The 18,981-nt window shown below is 49.7% G+C and overlaps 5 protein-coding genes across 6 annotated transcripts; all 5 read right to left on the bottom strand.

Annotated features, from left to right (window-relative positions):
* Positions 1-340: 340 nt before the first annotated feature.
* On the bottom strand, positions 341-3,740 carry LOC112882608 (transcription factor RF2a-like). The gene is made up of 4 exons (XM_025947698.1): positions 2,617-3,740; positions 2,397-2,529; positions 2,215-2,299; positions 341-886 (listed from the first exon to the last, which is right to left on the bottom strand). The coding sequence occupies exons 1-4, from the start codon at positions 3,633-3,635 to the stop codon at positions 660-662; spliced, it is 1,464 nt and encodes a 487-aa protein (XP_025803483.1). The 5' UTR covers positions 3,636-3,740; the 3' UTR covers positions 341-659.
* A 1,966-nt stretch (positions 3,741-5,706) lies between these two features.
* Positions 5,707-7,588, bottom strand: LOC112883098 (translation initiation factor IF-2-like). 2 transcript variants are annotated; one of them, XM_025948329.1, is made up of 2 exons: positions 6,551-7,588; positions 5,707-6,463 (listed from the first exon to the last, which is right to left on the bottom strand). In XM_025948329.1, the coding sequence occupies exons 1-2, from the start codon at positions 7,250-7,252 to the stop codon at positions 6,200-6,202; spliced, it is 966 nt and encodes a 321-aa protein (XP_025804114.1). In that variant the 5' UTR covers positions 7,253-7,588; the 3' UTR covers positions 5,707-6,199. The 2 variants fall into 2 exon arrangements, with proteins under 2 accessions (XP_025804114.1, XP_025804115.1); XM_025948330.1 differs by having other exon boundaries at positions 5,707-6,460.
* Positions 7,589-9,794: 2,206 nt separating this feature from the next.
* Positions 9,795-10,383, bottom strand: LOC112882175. Its single transcript, XM_025947161.1, has one exon. The coding sequence runs from the start codon at positions 10,348-10,350 to the stop codon at positions 9,943-9,945; it is 408 nt and encodes a 135-aa protein (XP_025802946.1). The 5' UTR covers positions 10,351-10,383; the 3' UTR covers positions 9,795-9,942.
* Positions 10,384-10,397: 14 nt separating this feature from the next.
* On the bottom strand, positions 10,398-12,406 carry LOC112882174 (pentatricopeptide repeat-containing protein At2g36980, mitochondrial-like). The gene has a single exon (XM_025947160.1). It carries the CDS (start codon positions 12,326-12,328, stop codon positions 10,547-10,549), a length of 1,782 nt encoding a protein of 593 aa, XP_025802945.1. The 5' UTR covers positions 12,329-12,406; the 3' UTR covers positions 10,398-10,546.
* Positions 12,407-12,788: 382 nt separating this feature from the next.
* LOC112882996 (probable 1-acylglycerol-3-phosphate O-acyltransferase) lies at positions 12,789-17,861 on the bottom strand. The gene is made up of 9 exons (XM_025948205.1): positions 17,449-17,861; positions 15,975-16,211; positions 15,703-15,749; positions 15,260-15,378; positions 15,022-15,182; positions 13,842-13,951; positions 13,652-13,751; positions 13,207-13,330; positions 12,789-13,113 (listed from the first exon to the last, which is right to left on the bottom strand). The coding sequence occupies exons 1-9, from the start codon at positions 17,661-17,663 to the stop codon at positions 12,985-12,987; spliced, it is 1,242 nt and encodes a 413-aa protein (XP_025803990.1). The 5' UTR covers positions 17,664-17,861; the 3' UTR covers positions 12,789-12,984.
* Between the last annotated feature and the right edge of the window lie 1,120 nt (positions 17,862-18,981).

The following is an 18,981-nucleotide window of genomic DNA, read 5'->3' as shown; positions in this document are numbered from 1 at the left end:
TCACTCTGATGAAAAGCTTACAGCAGGACCACAAACCAGAGATCCTTTCTTTACCTACCTTTCTTACTTTCTCCCCTTTTTGTTTGACTAAAAGTTTAGGCAATGCATGATACGTGCTACTGTTTTGAAGTATTTGTGACAATATACATGCAACAAGCACGATTTTATCCAGAACTTGCAACAAACTTTCTCATTTGCATAGAAATTGTGAAGCAGAAACTGAAGCCTCAACCCTGAATCCCACAACATAAACTGGCCCCAGGTTGCAACGCTAAAACATAAAAACCATTATGAATCCGTAGCCTGCTAATCGAATGAATAAGGATATAAGCTACAGGAATTAACACGACTACAGAGTATTTCGTTCTAAGTACTGCTCCCAAATTAACCCATTTAACGCGCAGAACAAATGTACCTAAAAAGAATCTTAAAATTCTAGCACAGAGTTACAGAGACAGACAGTTTGTACAACACAATCCACCCAGACCCAGGCATTACCAACATCCAACCAAATAACTTTGCAAGAAACCACAAAAGACGGAATATCCAACCACTATTGTCCTAGAACCTAAGAAAAATAATATCAGGGAACATATGGTACCCCTTCATGAATCTGCAGTCTGAATTTGACCTTCAAGAATGTCTTCTGCCAAATCATCCTAGTGGTTCCACTGCTTCTGCTGAGCCTTGAACTGCTCTGATTCCTGTGGTTGCTGCTGCTCAGCCTTCTGGGCCTCTGATGGCTGCTTCTGTAGTTGCAGCAGCTGCTGTTCAAGAATCTGGCGGTGCATATGATGGTGTGACCCGTTCGGCGCATGAGCATCACTCGCCTCGCCAGCAGCTTGTTTCAGGCGCTGCACTTCAGCACTCAGTGCTTGATTCAGAGCTGGATACGGAACAACGGTGAAACCAAAACAACTCAGTACTTCAGTAGCTGAATAAGCCAAAGAAAAAAACTTGAAATGGAAGATGGCAAAATAAGGTCCATCAAGCCCCAGTAAAAGAAAATGTTAACGTTGCGAACCTAGCACATGAATCCTGACAATAGGTAACTCAAGTTGCAGCACAAAACATCAATGTTCTAAATTATTCCGTTAGAACTTTGATACTATGCATTTAATTATTCAAATTAATAAAGCATACATAAGTCACAAAACTGCAATAGATCAACTTCAAAACTCCCATGCCATGTAAATGAACTATAGAATCAACAAGAGAACGATATGATGAGGTAAGGAAATACCATGGGATGCCAGCTTTATTTTAAGGAATGTCACTGGGAAAGAAGTTCCATCAATAAGATAAAGATGTGCCGAGTTGGCAAGAAATGCATTCAGAGTTATTTCCAATCATGAGCAGCTCATAACAATTACAAATTGATTCCTATTTTTCTACTCCTCTACATTCATCCTCTATTGACTAGCTAATACATATCCTTCCACAATGAGCACTTTATCAGAAATTTGAAATTGTCAGAGTTGAATAAAACCCCTCAACCCCATAGCTCAAGCCAGCAACAAAAAAGAAGTTCATGAATATCAACACAAAATGATACATTTTTCTTTTGAGAAAGGAAAAGGAGGACTTAACTAAAATCCTATGTTGGAAACAAGACTATTTCTGAAGGCTATAGCACTAAAATATGATTCAGGGAAATGGTATAAGAATTGAAATCAGATACATTGGTGAACTTATCTTATACGCATTATCATTTCGTAAAAGAAAATGTATGCATCATCTAATCATCTAGCAAGTATGGTTGCAATTTTTGATTTAACACATAGAGACAAGAAGGAAAGATACATATAAATACGGGAAAATGTAGAATAATGTTTCTTGAGTTTTGTAATGTACCAAGTTGCACATGCAACTCAAAATTAAAGAACATGCTGTGATCAGTTGAAAATAAGATCTAATGCATGATCGATCTCTGCACAAAAAAATTTGTCAACTCATATCCCTAGAAAAAATACATCTCTATTGCCACAGAGGAATAAGTTTTTGAGAATACACATGAGAGCTGCAAAGCTATTGCATTAAGAGAAAAAAAAAATCAACATCCTTACAATCATGATATAGTAAAGATAAAGAAGAAGAAAAACAAACATGCTTTACGACAGAAACAGGAAATCAATGAACAATGGAACAGGGAATGCTTGTTCTAGAAACAAAAAAAGAACAGTGACTGAAATGCTGAAAGACAATGGAACATACCATCTTTCAGGTGTGCTTGCTGCTCCAGCGCTTGCAACCTGATCCTCATCTCACTGTTCTGAACTTTAAGTGCTTCGCATTCCCTCTGCAAAGAGATATTACAGTTATTACAATTACAATAGTAACTAGGAGGTCAAATCTTAGACCAAGATAAAAATGTCGACCACATTCAGAGAACAAACCTGAGACAACGTTGCTTTTGAAGATAATGTACTGGTCTCCATCTGCAGCACATGAACTTTACGCTCAAGCTCACCCATGTACTTCACCTTGCGCTCCTTCGACTTTGCAGCAGAGATCCTATTAGCTAGAATCCTGCAAAATTTACAAGAAAATTTCTCAATTTCAGCAACCAAAATCACTCTGGCAGGACCCTCTCACATGAACTTCAAAAATTCAAACCTCTTGACCCTCTTAGGATCAGCCAGCGCGAGCTCAGCGAGGCGATCGTTGGCCATGATCTTTTTCATCTCAGACTCGGTGAATTCTCCATTAGCAAGTTCAGAAGTAGCGACTGCAGCGGCACTCCCAGAGGGCCCACTTCCAGTGTGAGGGACGCTGCCGCCGGCGCCTGACGCCGGAGACGGCGGCGGCAGTGTCGGCGACACCTGCCCCAGGGCTCCAAAGTTGAGGTTCCCCATGATGCTGTCCACCGACAAGCTGCGGCAATGCCGAGGATGGCTAGTGGTGGTGCCTCCGCCACCACCAGTACCCCAGCTCTCGGCCTCGTTGTCGCTGCTGTCAGCAGGACTCCACGCGCGCCGGCTGCTCATTTGGTTGCCCAGGTGGCTGTTCCTCTCACTGGGGCCATCCACGGAGGATCCGAGCGCACTCAAGCTTTTCGGATCCCTGTACGAGCGGAAGAGCTCCTCGAGGGCGGCGGCGTCCGCCGACTTGCTGAACCCCTCGGCCGCAGGCAGCACCGGCAGGGGCAGCTGGTTCTGGAGCGAGAACCCGACGAGGAAATCGCTACGGGACCGCCGGTGCCCCGCCCCACGCGGCGGCAGGCCGGACGCGGACGGCCCCTGCTGCTCGGAGCCCAGCGACGGCGGGGAACGCGGGACCGCCGCGCCCGCGCCCGCACCCACACCCGCGGCCGGATCGGCGGAGTACGGGAGCGGAGCCAGCGAGTCCGTGGAGAAAAGCGGCGCCTTTGGGAGCGACCGGGCGAGATGCGATCCTCCGGCCGCCGGGGGAGCGAGCGCCGGCGGGCCCTGGTAGTTGCTGAAGGCCGAGAAGCCGGAGCCTGGCGCCAGGCGGGGCGCCATCGGCGGGAGGAAGAGCGACGGCGCGAAGCGGCGCTGGTACTGGGAGGAGAGGTCCATGGGGAGCGCGGGGGCGCGCGGGGCCTGGGGCTGCCCGCTCGGCGGCGAGAGGAGGCGGGCGCGGCGCGCGGGATCGGCGCCCTGGTCCTCGTCCATGGCGGCGGCGCGAGGGGGGGACGAGACGGACGGACCCGGCGCTAGGGTTTCGTAGGAGGGTGTCGCGAGGGGGGAGGGAACTGGGGGGTTGCCGGCGGCGAGGTTTTGAGACGGCGACAGGGAATGAGAACGCGAAGGCAGCGAGCAAAACGTGAGCAAATCGTCGGGCGGGGGACGGCGCGGGGCGCAGAAAAGGAAAGGCGGGTCGAACGAGAACGGCAAGTTTGCCTTGTGTTTTTCCTCCATCGGACTCATTGGGCTTTTCGGCTTTGCGTACGCGGGCCGAAGTAGACGGGCTTTCGCGCTCACATGCTGCGAAGAAATAGAAACGAGTGTCTAGGTCCAGTAATAGATTTTTGATATGAAGGATGCTGCTACTACGACATACATCGTTGACCCGTAAAAAAAAAACATCGTTGATTCAATGAAATTGCCGATTCTCTAGCCAATAAGGGTGTGTTTGGTTGGCCCGGGGCTTTTGGAAAAAGCTGCTATGAGCTGTGGGCTGTGGAAAAGTTGCTGTGGGAAAAGCAGAAAACCGTTTGGTTAGAGTAGCTGTGAGCTGTGGGAAACTGTGTGCTGCTGAAAGTTTGTCGGACTGTATATAAATTAAAATACTCGTACAAACATAATACGTTCACTATTTCGTATGTAAATGTATCTTTTGGAAAGAAAAACATTAAATCTTCTAAGTTTTTCATCTATATGGTCCACATAAATAGAATTGTAGCAATTACACAAGGTAAATGGCTCAAATTATGATGTATGTCAACGTAACTATCCTCCTCTCGCACTAACCAAATCATCAGCGATCTTGTCATAAATGGTATTTATGGTATCTTCATTCTCTACCTCTTCACTCTCATCTTCTTGTATTTGTGCCGTGCCACTTACAGATGGTACCAAGTACCGCTCATCAACATCACATCTCTCAAACTCCTTATCACGCAAATTGCTATCGCGGCGTCGGGGTGGCCGGGGGCGAGGCGGCGTCGGGGCGTGCTAGCTCCAAAACAAATCGAACCTCTGCAGAAAATTCTTCCACCGGGGGGCGCAGGCGCAGGCTGCCGGCGGTGGGGGGGAAGGGGGGTGCGGTGGGGGGGGGGGGCGAGCGCGGGCGCAGGCGGCCGGCGGGGTGCCGGGCGCCGGGCGGGGGCCGCGCAAGGCGGGAGGCGGCCGGGCGCTGGCAGCGCGGGGGGGGGGGGGGAGGGGGGCTGATGAGAGGATGGGGACGGGAGGTTAATAGAACCAACCGTTTTTCTCCATAACCAATGATAGTTGGGTAATTTTTTAATCTCAAAAGCCACTAAAAGTAGGGGGAGGTGCTTTTGCATCTGTACTAGGGTGAAAGCTGCTTTTGGGCAAAAACATATAGGGAGTTTAAGCCTTCGGTTGGCTTTTGGCTTTTGCAAAAGCCCAACCAAACACACCCTAAATTCTCTCGGTGCCTAAAAGTACCCGGATAAAAACCCCTCGTGAGAGTACACACTTGGTAAACAGCACTCCAAAAGCAACGTGAATTGTTTATTTGTTCTCCAAACAAATCTCGAGGCATGCGATTGAAAAATAAATATTGTTTGATTAACAAAGTCACCAACAAATAACAAAAGCATGCTTAGGAACAAGGGCACAAATTAAAAAATCTAAGAACTAATTAAGCCTATTAGAAGATATCTATCAACCCATGATTGGCAAAGATATCCATCGGCGCGGATGCCGTTTCCAACATGCGGTGCAGTGCATCCACTTCATTGTTGCCGAGCACTCTCCCTTTGTAAGTAGGACCAAAAGAGGATTCAGTACGTTGATCTGCGTGGATTAACGCAGCCTTTTTTTAATTTTTTTGTCATTTCTACATAGCCAAATAGACCAACAAATTAAACTACACTCGCCCCACCCAAATTTAATGGCGGTAATTTCTTGTATTCCTTCTAACCAATTCTCAAATAAATCGGCTGGCCGCTGTAATCCAAAAGCTATGAATTGCTTATTTATTTTGTTCTCCAAACAAATCTCGAGACATGCGATTGAGAAATAATATCACAAATTAAACAACAATTTTCACTACATCTCCAATATAATTCTGTTTGATTAGATTGTCCCTGGTTAAAATAAAAATTACGCCTCCGGTTAGCAACTAAACTACGTCATTCTCCTCTACACTTGTTCGCACGTCTGGGTTGGGACTCCTCGATCATCTTCCCGGCCGCTTGATCCACGTGAGCACGCTCGGCGGGCAGCGTTCCCACCGCCCGGCCGCCGCCACGGGGAAGCGCGCCGGGATATCGGTAGCAATCTCGTCAACAATGGACGCCACGGCGTCGTCACCGAACGTGAGAGACACCCTCTCCAGCGATCGCGCCGCGCTCCCAAGCAGGACCTCCAGGACCCTGCACTCTTCAGGGTCTTCCCCCTTGAGCCCGACCACGGCGACCTCTCGAAGGCCGTCGTGGTCGTCTGCGCGGACGCCGCTCGTCCACCGCTGCCATCCTCGCGGCGGCGGGACGTCGCCCTCCTGCGATCGATCGATGCAGGTGGAATGGCATCACATGACGAGCGGTTTCTCAATGCATATCGCCATCGTCGTCGATGCGTAAGATCGAAGGTGGAGGAAGTGCATGGAACGATGGAAGAACGTACAATACAGAGACAGCGAAGCAGTAGGGGCTCGCATCCATGCGAAGCCTCGTCAAGCCCGGCGTTCTGGAGAGGAGGGAGGCCAGGCTCGGCGCGATGCCGCCGCCGAACCCCCACCTGATCCTCAGCGAGAGAGCGCTGACATTAGGCAGCTGCGGGACGCGCCGGATCAAGTCCCCGCACGCGCCCTGCTACAAAATTAAGACAGATTAATTCAGACGTGCATATGATCGAATCCATGGAGGACTGGGCACGGGCGCGCATTGGCATAGGCATACCTCTGCTGGTCCTAGCCAGTAGAGGAGACGACTCATCTCGTCCGGCATCACGAGCTCCAGGTCGAGGTGGTGGGCGAGGGAGCAGGCGTGCAGGAGCTGCAGGGTGTGAGCGGCGTCCAACTGGTCGCGCCGGGAGCCTGAGGGGGCCACCAAGGCGACGGGCGCTTGCCAGGTCGGAGCGGAAGATGAGCTGCTCCGGGTAGCTACGGTACCAGCGGACCGCCTCGATCCTTGGTGCTGAGACGTGCCACCTCGCCTCCGCCGCCGGTTGGGGACCGGAAGCAGGAGCGCACGCTTAGGCACCGGAGGTTGGTGGCCGCCACGTCCAGGCTTGTCAGTGTCAGGTCGTCGACGTTGCTGACGTCGAGCACCTCGAGGGCGTCCGTGCGGAGGGCCAGCCGGCGCAGGGCCGGCCCCCTGACGGAGCACAGGCGCAGCGTCCGCAGGCGCGGGCAGCACGACGCCAGGAACTCGCCCAGGGGCCGCGCTCCGCCCAGCTGCACCAGCGAGAGGCTCAGCTCGGCCAGCCTGCCGAACGACGGCAGGTCCGCCGCCGGATCCGGGAGCGTCAGGACGGTGCGCGGCGAGCGCACGGCCAGGGCCCCCGCCCGCGCGCAGGGAGGGAGCTCCAGGCCGTTGAGCGCCCGCGGCGACGCGACGCGCACGGAGCCGACCGCGCGCTCCATCGCCTGGCGGTACCATTCGTCGGCGTTGTAGGCGCTGCGGTTGATCTCGACGGAGACCGAGGGGATGCCGGGTGTCGGGAACCGGAGGAGGGCCCCCGTGGCGAGGGCGCGGAACCGGGCCCCCCTGCCGCGCCGCGCGCAGTCCCGGACGGACAGGTCAGGGCGGTGACGTGTGCCCACGCCCGCCTCCACCGCCGCGACAGCTGGGACGTGAGCACGGCTTGCGGGGTCGGCAGCAGGGAGAGGATGCGCCCGATCAGGTCGTCGGGGAGGCTGCTGAGCCGATCGCGGCCGGCCGCCGAGCACGGTCCTGGGCTTCCGTCCGCCTTGCATCGCCTGCGTGGCGCAACTGCCTCGGACTCTCGATCACAAGGGTAATTGAGTTTTAATTTGTTGGACCACATATATAACAAGGAGGTAAACGTACAATTCCTTACCGTGTCCGTACACAACAGGGGCTGGCTGGCTGACGCCATTGTTGTTCCTCCACCGTACGTACCGGTAGGGAAGGGCCGGCCGATCGAGGTGAAGAGATGGGCAGAGGCAGAAGGACGCGTAGGAAGATACGCAGGAAGAAAAACAACGCGATGACGATGACCCGAGCGACCACCACCACCACACACAAGTTGGTCGTGAAGGTATGGGATCTACGCTGGTGCCCCTTAATTCTTCGATGAATCCACAGATAGATGCATCTTGCTGATCATTGCTTTGCCCACTTCCCTAACATGCATGAATCTGATCGCAAATAAAGCCGTGGGTACGGGAAGCAGCGGAGACAAACCACCACCACCGGCCGCCGGCCGGCAGGGCTGGTCATGGCCGTCGTCCACCAGCAGGCGCCTGATGCTCCTCGGACCAAACGCGCTGGCAGGAGCGACGGCCCCTCCTGCTGCAGCATCTGCGGAGCGAGGTCTCACACCGATTACTTGTGCGCCTACAACTCATGCACGGGCGCTTCAGCACTGGCGCCTGCAGGGAGCAGTGCAACCCCGGGCGGCACGCGGCGGCGGATTCTTCCCTGCGGCGCTTCGTGCGCGTGACCAACGTGCCGTCGAGCCTGAGTGCGTCGTCTCGAGGGAAGGGCCTGCTTATTATAGATAAATCCCCTTTAACCGTTACGTTTAAAATCCCGGCCCCTTTCTCAAATTCTCTTCTATCTTTTCCTGACATATCCATTTTTTCATAGTTTTAGGATAAAACCCCGTCTTAAGCAACAACAAAGGACCGTTTTAATGGATTTCACAGTTTAGAAGTGCTTCATGCACTAAACCAGTTTTTTTCTGAACATTGCACCTTACCCCAGATAAGGATATATACCACACACACTATGACACCAAATCAGAAAAAACTAAAAACTACTCTCTAGTGAAGACATCACACGTTTTCCACCCGTGCTCCTCCATCTACTGTCTTCAAAAGATGGCTCCTCCAACAGTCCCGTCGATTCCCAGTGATCTGGTCTTGGCAGAGTCTTTTAGCAACTTCCCAAAGACGATTACTTAGAACGTCTTGTTCGCATTACCAACATCTCTAGCTTTTGTTGGCATTTGTTTCCAAGATGCTTATCCCATTTGTTGATGGGCTAATGTATGATTTCTTATTTTTCCTTTCTCACATCTCTTCCCTCCTTTCTTTCCCCTCTCCATCCCTAAGAGCAAGGCTAATAATGGTTAAATGCAAGTGCCATGTTATATAAAACTAATAATATAGCCAGCTCATATAATTGCAAGTAGTTAATATTTGCATTTGCGTACCATCTTTTATGATCTATATCATTATACCCATTTAGCAAATAAGGAGCAAGAATAGGGGATGGGACGGGGACAGCGCTGGCATAGAGGATCCAAGGAGCAATAAAACGCCGCCTGTACGCACGGACCAGGCTGGGAGCGAGCCTTTTTTTCCTCAATCCTAATGCTTCAGCCGGACAACGTATGGAGTATAGAGCGCCTGCTAGCCTCTCTCTCTTTCTCTCTCCCCCAGCAAGGAATTTGTGACGTGTTATGCTATTTAGCCTGCCTAGCTGACCTTATAATGCTTGCTCTAAGAGGTATGGTTAGTGGTTGTACCGACGTTGTACTGATCACACATGGCAAACGCGCGGCCGGCCGCGCGGAGGCAGCGAGGTCAGAGTCACTAACGCTCGGTGCCCGGGTGTGGAGACCGCTGACGGCGGGCCATGGGAGTGGACGCAGCTGCGAGATCAGACCACGGGCCCGTAGTCCTCGGCAGGAAGGCTCCACTGCAGCTGCGCGCAGGGCAGCAGCGGCCGGCCGGCCGGGCAGCAGCGCGGGGCGGCGGCGGACGGCGGCGCGAGAGGAAGAGTGAGCGGTGGAGGCTGGGTGAGGAGGGAGAAGATAAGGCAATGGAAAAAAAGTTAAAGTGAATGACATACGGGCCCTACAACTGACTCGTTGGTACTGTAGATTATCGTGGCTAACGGTGTTACCGTGGCATCATTCCAATAAAAAAAATCTGGAATGAGTCTATCTTTTTTACCCAAACACGAGATGGGTTCGATCAAAAAAAAAGAAGCAAACACATGCCACGGAGACTGGAGGAGGCTAGCATGGGCTGATTCAATGTTAATACACGCTCAAATCATTTACACTTAATGGCGTGGGAATTTCTTGAGCCATAACTGTTGCTCAGTCATGCACTGGGGTAAGCCCAGTCTACCCGCAAGCTACGCCCGCCTAAACTTTAGCAATTGAGCCTATCGATAGCTTCCTCCGCATGCTCTCGGTGCTCGAAGACGAGGCAGGCGAATCCCTTGCACGCTCCGGGGGCGTCCATGGCGACGTGCCACATCCGCAGCGGCCCGAACTCGGCGAACAGCCCGGCGAGTTCCGCCGGACGGCAGCTCCCCGGTAGGTTGTTCACGCGCACGAAGCGCCGCAAGTACCAGCGGTGCTCGGACAGCGCGCTCCTGGACTCCCTCCAGGCGGCAGCTCTCGCCCGGCGGGGAGCGTACGAGGCAGGGGCGAGGTAGTTGTAGGGGCACGTCAGCTCCGTCGCCTCCTCCTCCTCCTCCTCCTCGCCGCAGATGCAGCAGGACTCGGCGTTCGGGTCCTTCGAGAAGTTGATGGCAGGGCTCGCGTCCAGATCCATTGCTGTTCTTGTCCCTGAAGCTATGGTCGTTTTGAAGATTTGCCCAATTTCTTTCAACCCAGACACAGCAGGACTTTATTTTGCACAAAGTGATGACAGGGCAATCCGCGAGTCAGGCGAACTTCTTTGCCGTGGACTGTAGAAGGAAACAAGCGACGTCCTTTCTGGAATACAACAGCAATCTCGATGGTGACCTCTATGATGACTGCACGTCACAATGCGTGATGTTTCTCATCTCCCAATCTAATAAGCGAAGAACATCGCATCCAAAACCTGCATGATCAGGATCTTGCGCACCTGATAGAAATACCCTAACAGCACCTTTCACCTCGATCCAGCTGCAACCAGGGGACTTCTTGACGCCGTGCTCAGCCATTGCTCTTCTCACCCTCTCGGCCTCGCTCCATTGCCCACTGGCGCAGAACAAGTTGGACAGCATGATATAGCCTGCATCTCTTGCAGGTTCGGTCCTCACCATGTCTTTCACCACCTTCCTTGCAACACTGGCATTCAAGTGCTCCGACGAGCATGCGCTAAGCAGAGCTTCATGTATGTCGCTGCTGCGTGTCTGAACCGTTTCTGAACAATGATTCAGTATCTCAATAGCCTTTGAAATGTTTCCTGATCTTGCATACATGTCAAGAATGCAAGACAGATGCTCTGGCTTTGGTTGAATTCCATGAACAGACACCATCGACTCGAAGAACATTTTCCCTTGCTCCAGAAGGCCAGAGTGGCTACAGGCTGTGAGCAAGCCTGAAAATGTCACCTCATCGGGGCAGACTTCATGGGATTTCATGCTTTTATACACCATGAGTGCTTCGTTGGCCCATCCATTTATTGCGAATCCGAACAACATCGTGTTCCATGAGATCAGGTCCTTGCCAAAGATGCCATTGAAGACATTGCTTGCACTCTCCACATCCCCGCACTTGGCATACATGTCCATCAAGCTGTTGGCTACATACAGGTAGGATGCAAACCCAGTTTGGAACACTCTACAATGGACCGTCCTTCCACTTGCAAGAGACACAGAAGTAGCACAAGCGTGAAGCACAGCCCCAAATGTGAAGTCGTCTGGATGAATATGATCATGTGCCAACATCTCGACAAATAGCGTGAGGGCTTCATCAGCACAGCCGTTCCTTGCAAGGCCTCCAATCATTGCAGTCCATGAGATGACATTTGTCTCAGGTACACTTTGAAAGAGAGAAGCAGCTTGCTCCATGTAGCCAAGCTTCATGTAAGCATCAATCAGTGAATTCCACGACACTATTGTCCGCACCTCCATGGACCCAAAAATTCGCACGGCGTCATCAAGCAAGCTGAACTTAGTGTACAAGGAAATCAGGGAGTTACTGACCTCGGCCATTGAATTCCAGCCATTCTGCACTACAATCTTGTGAACTGCAAAGCCAGTAGATGGGTGGGCTAGCTTGGTGCAAGCATCAACAAGAATGCAGAGTGTTGCATCATCACAGGTAAGCCCCGCCATCTGCATCTTGTTGAAGAGAATCAGGCACTGTCTGGCATTGCCACTGCGTGAATACCCCATAAGCAACGTGTTCCAGGCGACGTTGTTTCTGCTAGGCATTTCATCAAACAGCTCCTGCGCGAGCCTCAAGTGGCCTGAAGCGACATATGCGTGCAGGAGCGAGCACCAGGACAGCGCATTGCGGTCGTGCATCTCCCGGAAGGCGCGCTCAGCGTCGTGGGCGCGGGCGCACTTGGCGTACATGGCGACGAGCGCGTTGCCCACGGGGAGCGGCGCCCGCAGGCCGAGACGGAGGAGCCGGGCGTGAAGCTGCGCGCCGGCGGCGTGGCACCGGAGCGCCGCAGCCGCGGCGAGCGCGGCGGTGAGCGAGAACGCGTCGGGCGCGGGCGCGCGGGCGAAGAGAGCGAGCGCGTCGCGGGGCCGGCCGGCGCGGGCGTAGGCGGTGAGCATCGCGTTCCAGGCCACCGCGTCGCGCCGCGGCATCGCGTCGAACACGGCGCGCGCTGCGGCCGCGTCGCCCGCGCGCCCGAGGGAGGCGATCCGGGAGGTGGCGGCGGCGAGGCCTGCCGCCGCCGCCATGCTCTGCGACCCGTGCAGCGGCACGACTAGCGGCCTGTGGGCTTAGTTGGTTCATCAAAGGAAGTCTGAGTGGGCCGAGAGAGCGAGAGGGGTTGGCTGGTTGGCGACTTTGCGTTAAGCGGCCTGGCCTCGACGACGAGTCCACGATTGACGCGCAAAGCTACTCGATTTTTATTTTGTAGAAAACAGATCGATTCATGCAGAATTATTTTTTCAAAACTAATTCATGCAAAATTAGAGAAAATCATTTGAACACAGGAACATAGGATGTCCAAATATCAGCTTTAATAACTGCCTGGTGCAATGCAACTGGAGTCTGGAGGTGCTTTCGGCGTAAGAATTTGTTTTTAAGGACATGATTGCGTAGTGCAAGTTTGGGTCTTGAAAATCAAATAAAGAATCGTACATTACGTAACTTTACGTTTCTCACAATTGTTACAGAATATGTACACGGAAAATATCACCACAATCCGTACATAAACAATCCGGTGGAGATGGGCACAAATATTTTCCACCATCGTATAACTACGCTTCATTATGTAGACCATTGTTACGCGATCTCATGCAGATATTAAGCCATCAGGAAGAGTGAAGCCCTTCTCTCCATCTCCTGATAAAATATTACGACAGGCATACAACACAGCCGAGTGGAACCCCGAAGGGTTGTCTATAAACACGAAATGACCCCCCTGCAGAATATAACCACTAAGATTTAGTCCTTGAACCAGTATTATAGAACTGTGATTTGTGACTGTGTGATGTTGCCAGCTGGCAAGATTTACCTGCGGGACTCTGATTATTTCACAAGGAACTTTCATGTCCTTCCGCGCTTGCTGCGCCCCTTGGTAGTTCATCCAATCTTGCTGCCCGTATATGAAAGTAGTCGGCACTTTCCAATCGGATGCGCTGTGGCAAGGAAGTAAAACATCATGAAACATCACGGGGAATCCACTTACTAAAAACGAAAATATGATTTCATTAGCATTCAGAATGTTTTTTTTTGGGACAACTTGCTGAATCTAGAATTAACTGTACCAATTGAAGTGATAATATAATTTTCATATGAAAACCATGACAAGACAGATATCATGCAGGGTTGCATCTCTGCTCTTGGATATGATTTGCAAAATGAGCTAATTCCATGACTTTGAGAAACCAATTACTATATTGTGCATGGCCAGTATCAGAGAACAGCTAACCATAAGTAGATAAGTATAAGAAGCTAACCACTGCAGAAGAGGTTTCCTTGCAAATGCCCCAAAGGAAAATATGTATTTCATGCACAGCTCTCCACTAGCTTTGGCGGCTAAGGTATGGTAAATATAATCTTCAAACATGAGGAAACAAAAATAAGTCTCAGTTGCAAGTATTATAAGAAAAAAATGCATGTACCGGATTAGTTAACTGAACAGAATACCTGTCAGCAATGCAGATTCTTGATCTGTTAGCAATTCACCAGTCGAACTTGTACCAAACCGGGCACTGGTATATCTTTGTACTAGACCTGGACCCCAAGGACCCAGTCCTCTGTTCGAGGAAAACAGATAAAAATAAGAACAAAATGCAGTAGTACCTCCAAAAATGTGAGAAGAGTACTATTGGTTGTTTTTGCAGCAAAATTGCACCAAAGCCTCCTATTCTTTGCCATTGGAGCAATCTAGCGCCTCTAGTTTGATTTGAATGTTGCAGACCCCTCTACTCTACTCTGTTCAATACATGCCGGCATGACCACTATTCGCAGCAGCCAGCAGGTGCAAGCGACTGCCACATCAGGACATATGATGTCTATGTACGTGGGATTACAATGAATAAAAATAAAATAAAATAAAATGCCAACTTATGCTATCCTTATTTTAAATTATAAGAGGTCGCAACAATTGTTAGGCAGCTCAAAGTAGTGACACGGTGCAGCATGGATTTATCATCACTTAGTCTTTCTTGAGGACCAATTCCTCCATTACCTCCGAGCAGGCAGTGTGTTTCAGCATCCTTGTGCAGCTTAGATCTTGGATGCAAAACAGTAGTAGTATGCTCCAGGGGCTTGTGACGTGTGTAGTAATGCAGATGGAAATGTTATTTGCATGGAGGTTTTAAATCATTTGAGTGGAAGTCTAACTAGTGTTGGTGTCACACTGTCACTTTGGATTGCTGTCACACATTTGGATGTGATTTTTGTTAATTTGGACTTGAGGACTCAATTTGAACTTGACAGGTGTTTCAAACTTGAAGGAAACCTACAGATTATTTTGCGACATTTCAATTTTTCTGTGATGCTTTCCTAGTGATTCCATGTGTAACTTTTATCTGATGAGGAAGTCACGAATGGGTTAATAATTGACACTACACTTCTATCAGTTGAATGAAAAGGAACAACAAACCACACTACTCTGTGAACTTAAAGGGCCTATATTATTTAAATCTAACTAGCAGGGATAGATTGTTCCAAACATTTTAATTCGAGTAGAAGGTTTTTGTTGCAATGCTGCCCTATTTCTATTCCAAAAACTAAAAAATCAATATATAGATTTACATGGAAATTTAAATTGTAATGTGTAATGTTTAGAAAAATATGAAAATGTGCAATAAGATTAAATTACCTAACAATTCTTTGAGGAGTAAAATTGGACTCCCAAAGATGATTGATTAGCATGCCTTTCCATGTTGCTCGAAACTTTGTTAACCACTCAGAGCTATGCTCTGTTTCTGACGAGAAGCCAGCAGGACCAACCAAAATCAAGTGCTGCACATGTTCAGGGTGCTGAAATACAATTGAAGTTGTTAGTAATGATTGGCTTAAATGGAGACACTTCACTCGGTAAATGTTTAGGAAAATACCTTTAGGGCATACTTTGCCGCAACATATCCTCCAAAAGAATGACCAAGCAATATAAAATTACTGAGGTTCTTGGCCTTGCGCCACTCCTCAAAAGAATCTATGAACCATGCCTCAGTTTCTGTTTACAAACACATCCATATCCATAAGAAAGGCAAAAAAATACAACTTGTCACTACACCAGTCATAACAAGCATATGTTAAGAACTGAATCAATATATGAGTTTAATGGAACAAATCTATTTAGGCTTCTTATAAATGGTTAAAACACTAAGCTTTAACAGAAAGAGCATATTAGAATACCATCATAAAATTAGAGGACGTGGCATGCTAAACGATGGACAAAGTTAAAAACTTATTGTAGTCGTGGGTAACCAGGAACATAATAAAAAGATAACATCGTATTTAAAGTTGTGCAGGTAAAGTAGAAGTATCGAGTATCGACCTTCGGTACTTTTACAGGTGAAGTCAGGTCTGCTTGAACCACCCCAGCTGCAAAAGGAATGAGAAAAGTCAATGCTATAGCGCCATGAAATGCATCAAAGGTTACTTGAGGATTGATTCCTCCAAACCATGTTCTTCCACGACATCATAAAAAATTAAGGACCAGATTAATTAAATGGAAATAATTTTCAAACTGATAATTTGCTACAGATTCAAGACCTATTGTGATCAATAAGAAAAAAAATATTCCATATCACTTTTGTCAAAACTTACCCAAGCTGATCAATGGCAATCACCCTAAAACGGCTTGCAAGGGCATCAAAGTTTCGAAAGAAGAACCCCTGAGAAGCCCCGTAGCCATGGACCATAACAAGGGTGGGGGCGTTCTCCTTGCTATCAAATGTTACAGTATTGATGAACCTTGGTTCATCACTTGCTGATCTAAACCATCTTACTTTTGACCCAGGTGGAGCTGAGCCAACGTTGACTTGTTCCTGGACATATCCAGTTCTGCAAAAATAAAGAAAAAGGTGCATAATGTACCAGAAAAATATAGAAAAGATACATAAGTATCTAGAAAGAAATGATAAAGAATAGAATCATTTATCAACAAGATAGCAGCCTTATTACCAAAAATGATAATAAAGCCCCATGTCAACAATAATCGGAAACCACAAAATACACTTGTAGGTTATATCTCAAAATTAATACATGCGATGCGGACGGCATGGTAATTTATAAATTGTTACATAAATCGAAAAATGAACCAATACGTCATACTAAGCCATGTGCGTATTTCCTGCCTCACTCTTTCAGGCACCATGCATCAGAAGCAATTATATGCTTATAATCACTAGGTCAAGATGAAAGAAAGTTCTTTCATATGCTGAAAAATGCAGTTCATGTGTATGCTGACACAGTTTAAAAGGACACTGGATAAAATCCAAGCAATAGGTGAGAGAGTTCCATTCGTAGACAGTACAAGGTCAACCATCCATCAGTAAATAAAACCTCATCCAATACGCTACAGAATCACTACAGCACTTGATAATTTAATTGGATCTGCTCATTTGTCCTGAAACAAAGGTTAACATCATGCGACTAAATGATCTGAAACCACTGAGTAAAATTTCATACTCAATACAGGACAAAACCATCAAAGTCGACTTAAAATGACTAAAAGTTTAGACCCAAGTGATCCCAAAGCAACAAAGTTATGATTTTTTTAGAACACTCGCAGGTGCGAATTCGAGTCCCCAACATTCAGTTAGTAGAATTCATAGACTGTTAGCTCAATAACCTTTGCATAATTAGCTAGCAGTTAGCTACAGCCGTACAGCACTAACATTTGATTAATGTGAAACTGCAGCAATAGCACAATCAATCCTCATGAAAGGGGAGGCGGTTGCCTTACAGTTCCACGGTCTCAGCTTCGTGCTCAACATTCAAAATGAACTTAATCTTAGAAGAGCTAGATTGCAGATGAACCAACACCTAGTCGCATAATTCGCACCGGCCAAATTGCAATGTAAATCCACACTAAGTGACCAGCTGTTCCGCCCAAAAGAATGAAGTTTGTACCAATTGACACGTAATTTGATAGATTGGAAGGCACAAGTGAGTAGCTGTCCCGGTCCAGGAGAAAGTAACTAGTTTTACTGTACCAGTCAAAAGCCAGAAGTACCAATTCGCATGTAATTTGCTAAATTGGAGGGGGGGGGGACCAAAGCTGGGGGCGAGGCCGTACTTGACTATGGAGAGGAGCCGCTTCTCGGCGGCGATGATGCGGTCGGTGGAGGTGGGGATCCACCGGAGCGCGGGCGGCCACACCCGCGCCCACCTCGACCCCGCCTGCGCCGGCGCCGCCTCCGCCGTGGCGGCCGCCGCCGCCGCGGAGGCCGAGGCCCGTCTCATCTCCTCGGCCGCCATCCTGGCCGTCGTCGCGACGGCAGCGCGGCGCATACGACGCGGGCACACGTCACGCGAGCCTTCCCTTCCCCCCACGCTTCCTCCGCGGCTGCTCTCTCTGGAAGTCCGGAACGGAGCCTTGGAGGCGTCCGCTCAGTTAGGTTCCGGTGCGGCCCCCGCCCCTGCCGTTCGTTAGCGTAATCGGGGAGATTCGGGACGTGCTTATATATTAGGGAGCGCACGGGCGCGTTCGCGAGCCGAGACGGAGCCGGCGACCGCCGCGTCGGCAGCGGCAGGCTACGTCACGGCGTGCGTGGTGCGCAACACGCCGCGTGCGGTTTGGGATTGGAGCGCAAGCAAGGGAGCCGGGCGGGGCAGCGAGCCTTTCAGGCTTTGACCTGTGTAAGCAGGTTCCGGATCGGATGGCTGGCTGGCTGCAAGGCTGCACCGGCGGGATGAGCCTCCTCTGCATTACTGCAGGGCTCACCCGCTAACATATGAGTCGGCAAGGGAGAGTCTGCAGCACTGCAGAGGTAACTACCCCGGCGGTGGCGGGTTGCGGGGTTGGTGGCGTCAGGCGACTCGGGCGCCGCGGGCCGCCAGGTGCCCCAGGGGGGTTTTTATTTGCACAACTTTCTTTTTTTTTTCCTCTTCAGAGGTCAGAGCACATCCACCACATTAAGAAGTACAACCGAAAAGACACCTTTAATTAGTTAATCACTTGGAAAACTTGTGATCACTAAAAACTATTTCTGCACGGGAGGAGAACCTGCTTCTAAACTTATTTACCACCACCACCTTTTCATCCTCATTCTTTGGATATCTGAACTCTGTCGAAGATTTACTGATTGCAGCGCACTTCTGGCAATACTGCTCTTTCAAAATAACCGTCTGCAAGTCAGAAGCTCGGTCCAGCATGATGGTTCCTACAAACGCTACATGTTCTTCTGTCGCGTTGAAACCTTCAAGCAGCAGCTCTTTCAATGGAAAACGTGTAGCAGACTCGGACACTTCCCATGCATGGCTCGTTAGTTCTTTCTCCGAACGTCTCCAGCCTTTGCTTCTCATCACGGCACATGTGGTCATAAACCTCGATGTGAAGTATCTCAAGGGCCGGAGCAGCTTCGACGAGGGCTACTATCCACAACAGACCAAATCCAACAAAGATACCAGCCAGTGACAATCCCCTCAAACTGCTAAATGCTGAGCAGAGCTGATGTTTTTCCGGCTGTAACCAAACCTTCTGTCCGAGGAAATCCAGTGTCAACGTGTTTATCCGGGTATGACACAGAAGCGCGCTTAGCTTGAATGGTCCCTGGTAAGACTGCTGAATAGTAGATTTCTACCTCCTTGAGGCAGGGGACATCTCCCA

This window comes from Panicum hallii, chromosome 2 (assembly GCF_002211085.1).
Source record: "Panicum hallii strain FIL2 chromosome 2, PHallii_v3.1, whole genome shotgun sequence".
In the NCBI taxonomy this organism is placed as follows: Eukaryota; Viridiplantae; Streptophyta; class Magnoliopsida; order Poales; family Poaceae; genus Panicum; species Panicum hallii.
This window is presented reverse-complemented; position numbering and strand designations above follow the sequence as displayed.

Excerpts from the sequence above, each read along its gene's own strand:
- LOC112882174 (XM_025947160.1), bottom strand. The coding sequence starts at position 12,328 with ATGCCGCGGCGCGACGCGGTGGCCTGGAACGCGATGCTCACCGCCTAC.
- LOC112882996 (XM_025948205.1), bottom strand. The coding sequence starts at position 17,663 with ATGCGCCGCGCTGCCGTCGCGACGACGGCCAGGATGGCGGCCGAGGAG. Across the intron at positions 15,750-15,974 it reads ATTGCCATTGATCAGCTTGG|CTGGGGTGGTTCAAGCAGAC; the intron begins GTAAGTTTTGAC and ends TTCCTTTTGCAG. Across the intron at positions 13,114-13,206 it reads AAATAATCAGAGTCCCGCAG|GGGGGTCATTTCGTGTTTAT; the intron begins GTAAATCTTGCC and ends TATATTCTGCAG.
- LOC112882175 (XM_025947161.1), bottom strand. The coding sequence starts at position 10,350 with ATGGATCTGGACGCGAGCCCTGCCATCAACTTCTCGAAGGACCCGAAC.
- LOC112882608 (XM_025947698.1), bottom strand. The coding sequence starts at position 3,635 with ATGGACGAGGACCAGGGCGCCGATCCCGCGCGCCGCGCCCGCCTCCTC. Across the intron at positions 2,300-2,396 it reads CAAAAGCAACGTTGTCTCAG|AGGGAATGCGAAGCACTTAA; the intron begins GTTTGTTCTCTG and ends ATCTCTTTGCAG. Across the intron at positions 887-2,214 it reads GCAAGCACACCTGAAAGATG|CTCTGAATCAAGCACTGAGT; the intron begins GTATGTTCCATT and ends TTCCGTATCCAG.
- LOC112883098 (XM_025948329.1), bottom strand. The coding sequence starts at position 7,252 with ATGGTACCGCCAGGCGATGGAGCGCGCGGTCGGCTCCGTGCGCGTCGC. Across the intron at positions 6,464-6,550 it reads ACTGGCTAGGACCAGCAGAG|CAGGGCGCGTGCGGGGACTT; the intron begins GTATGCCTATGC and ends TTAATTTTGTAG.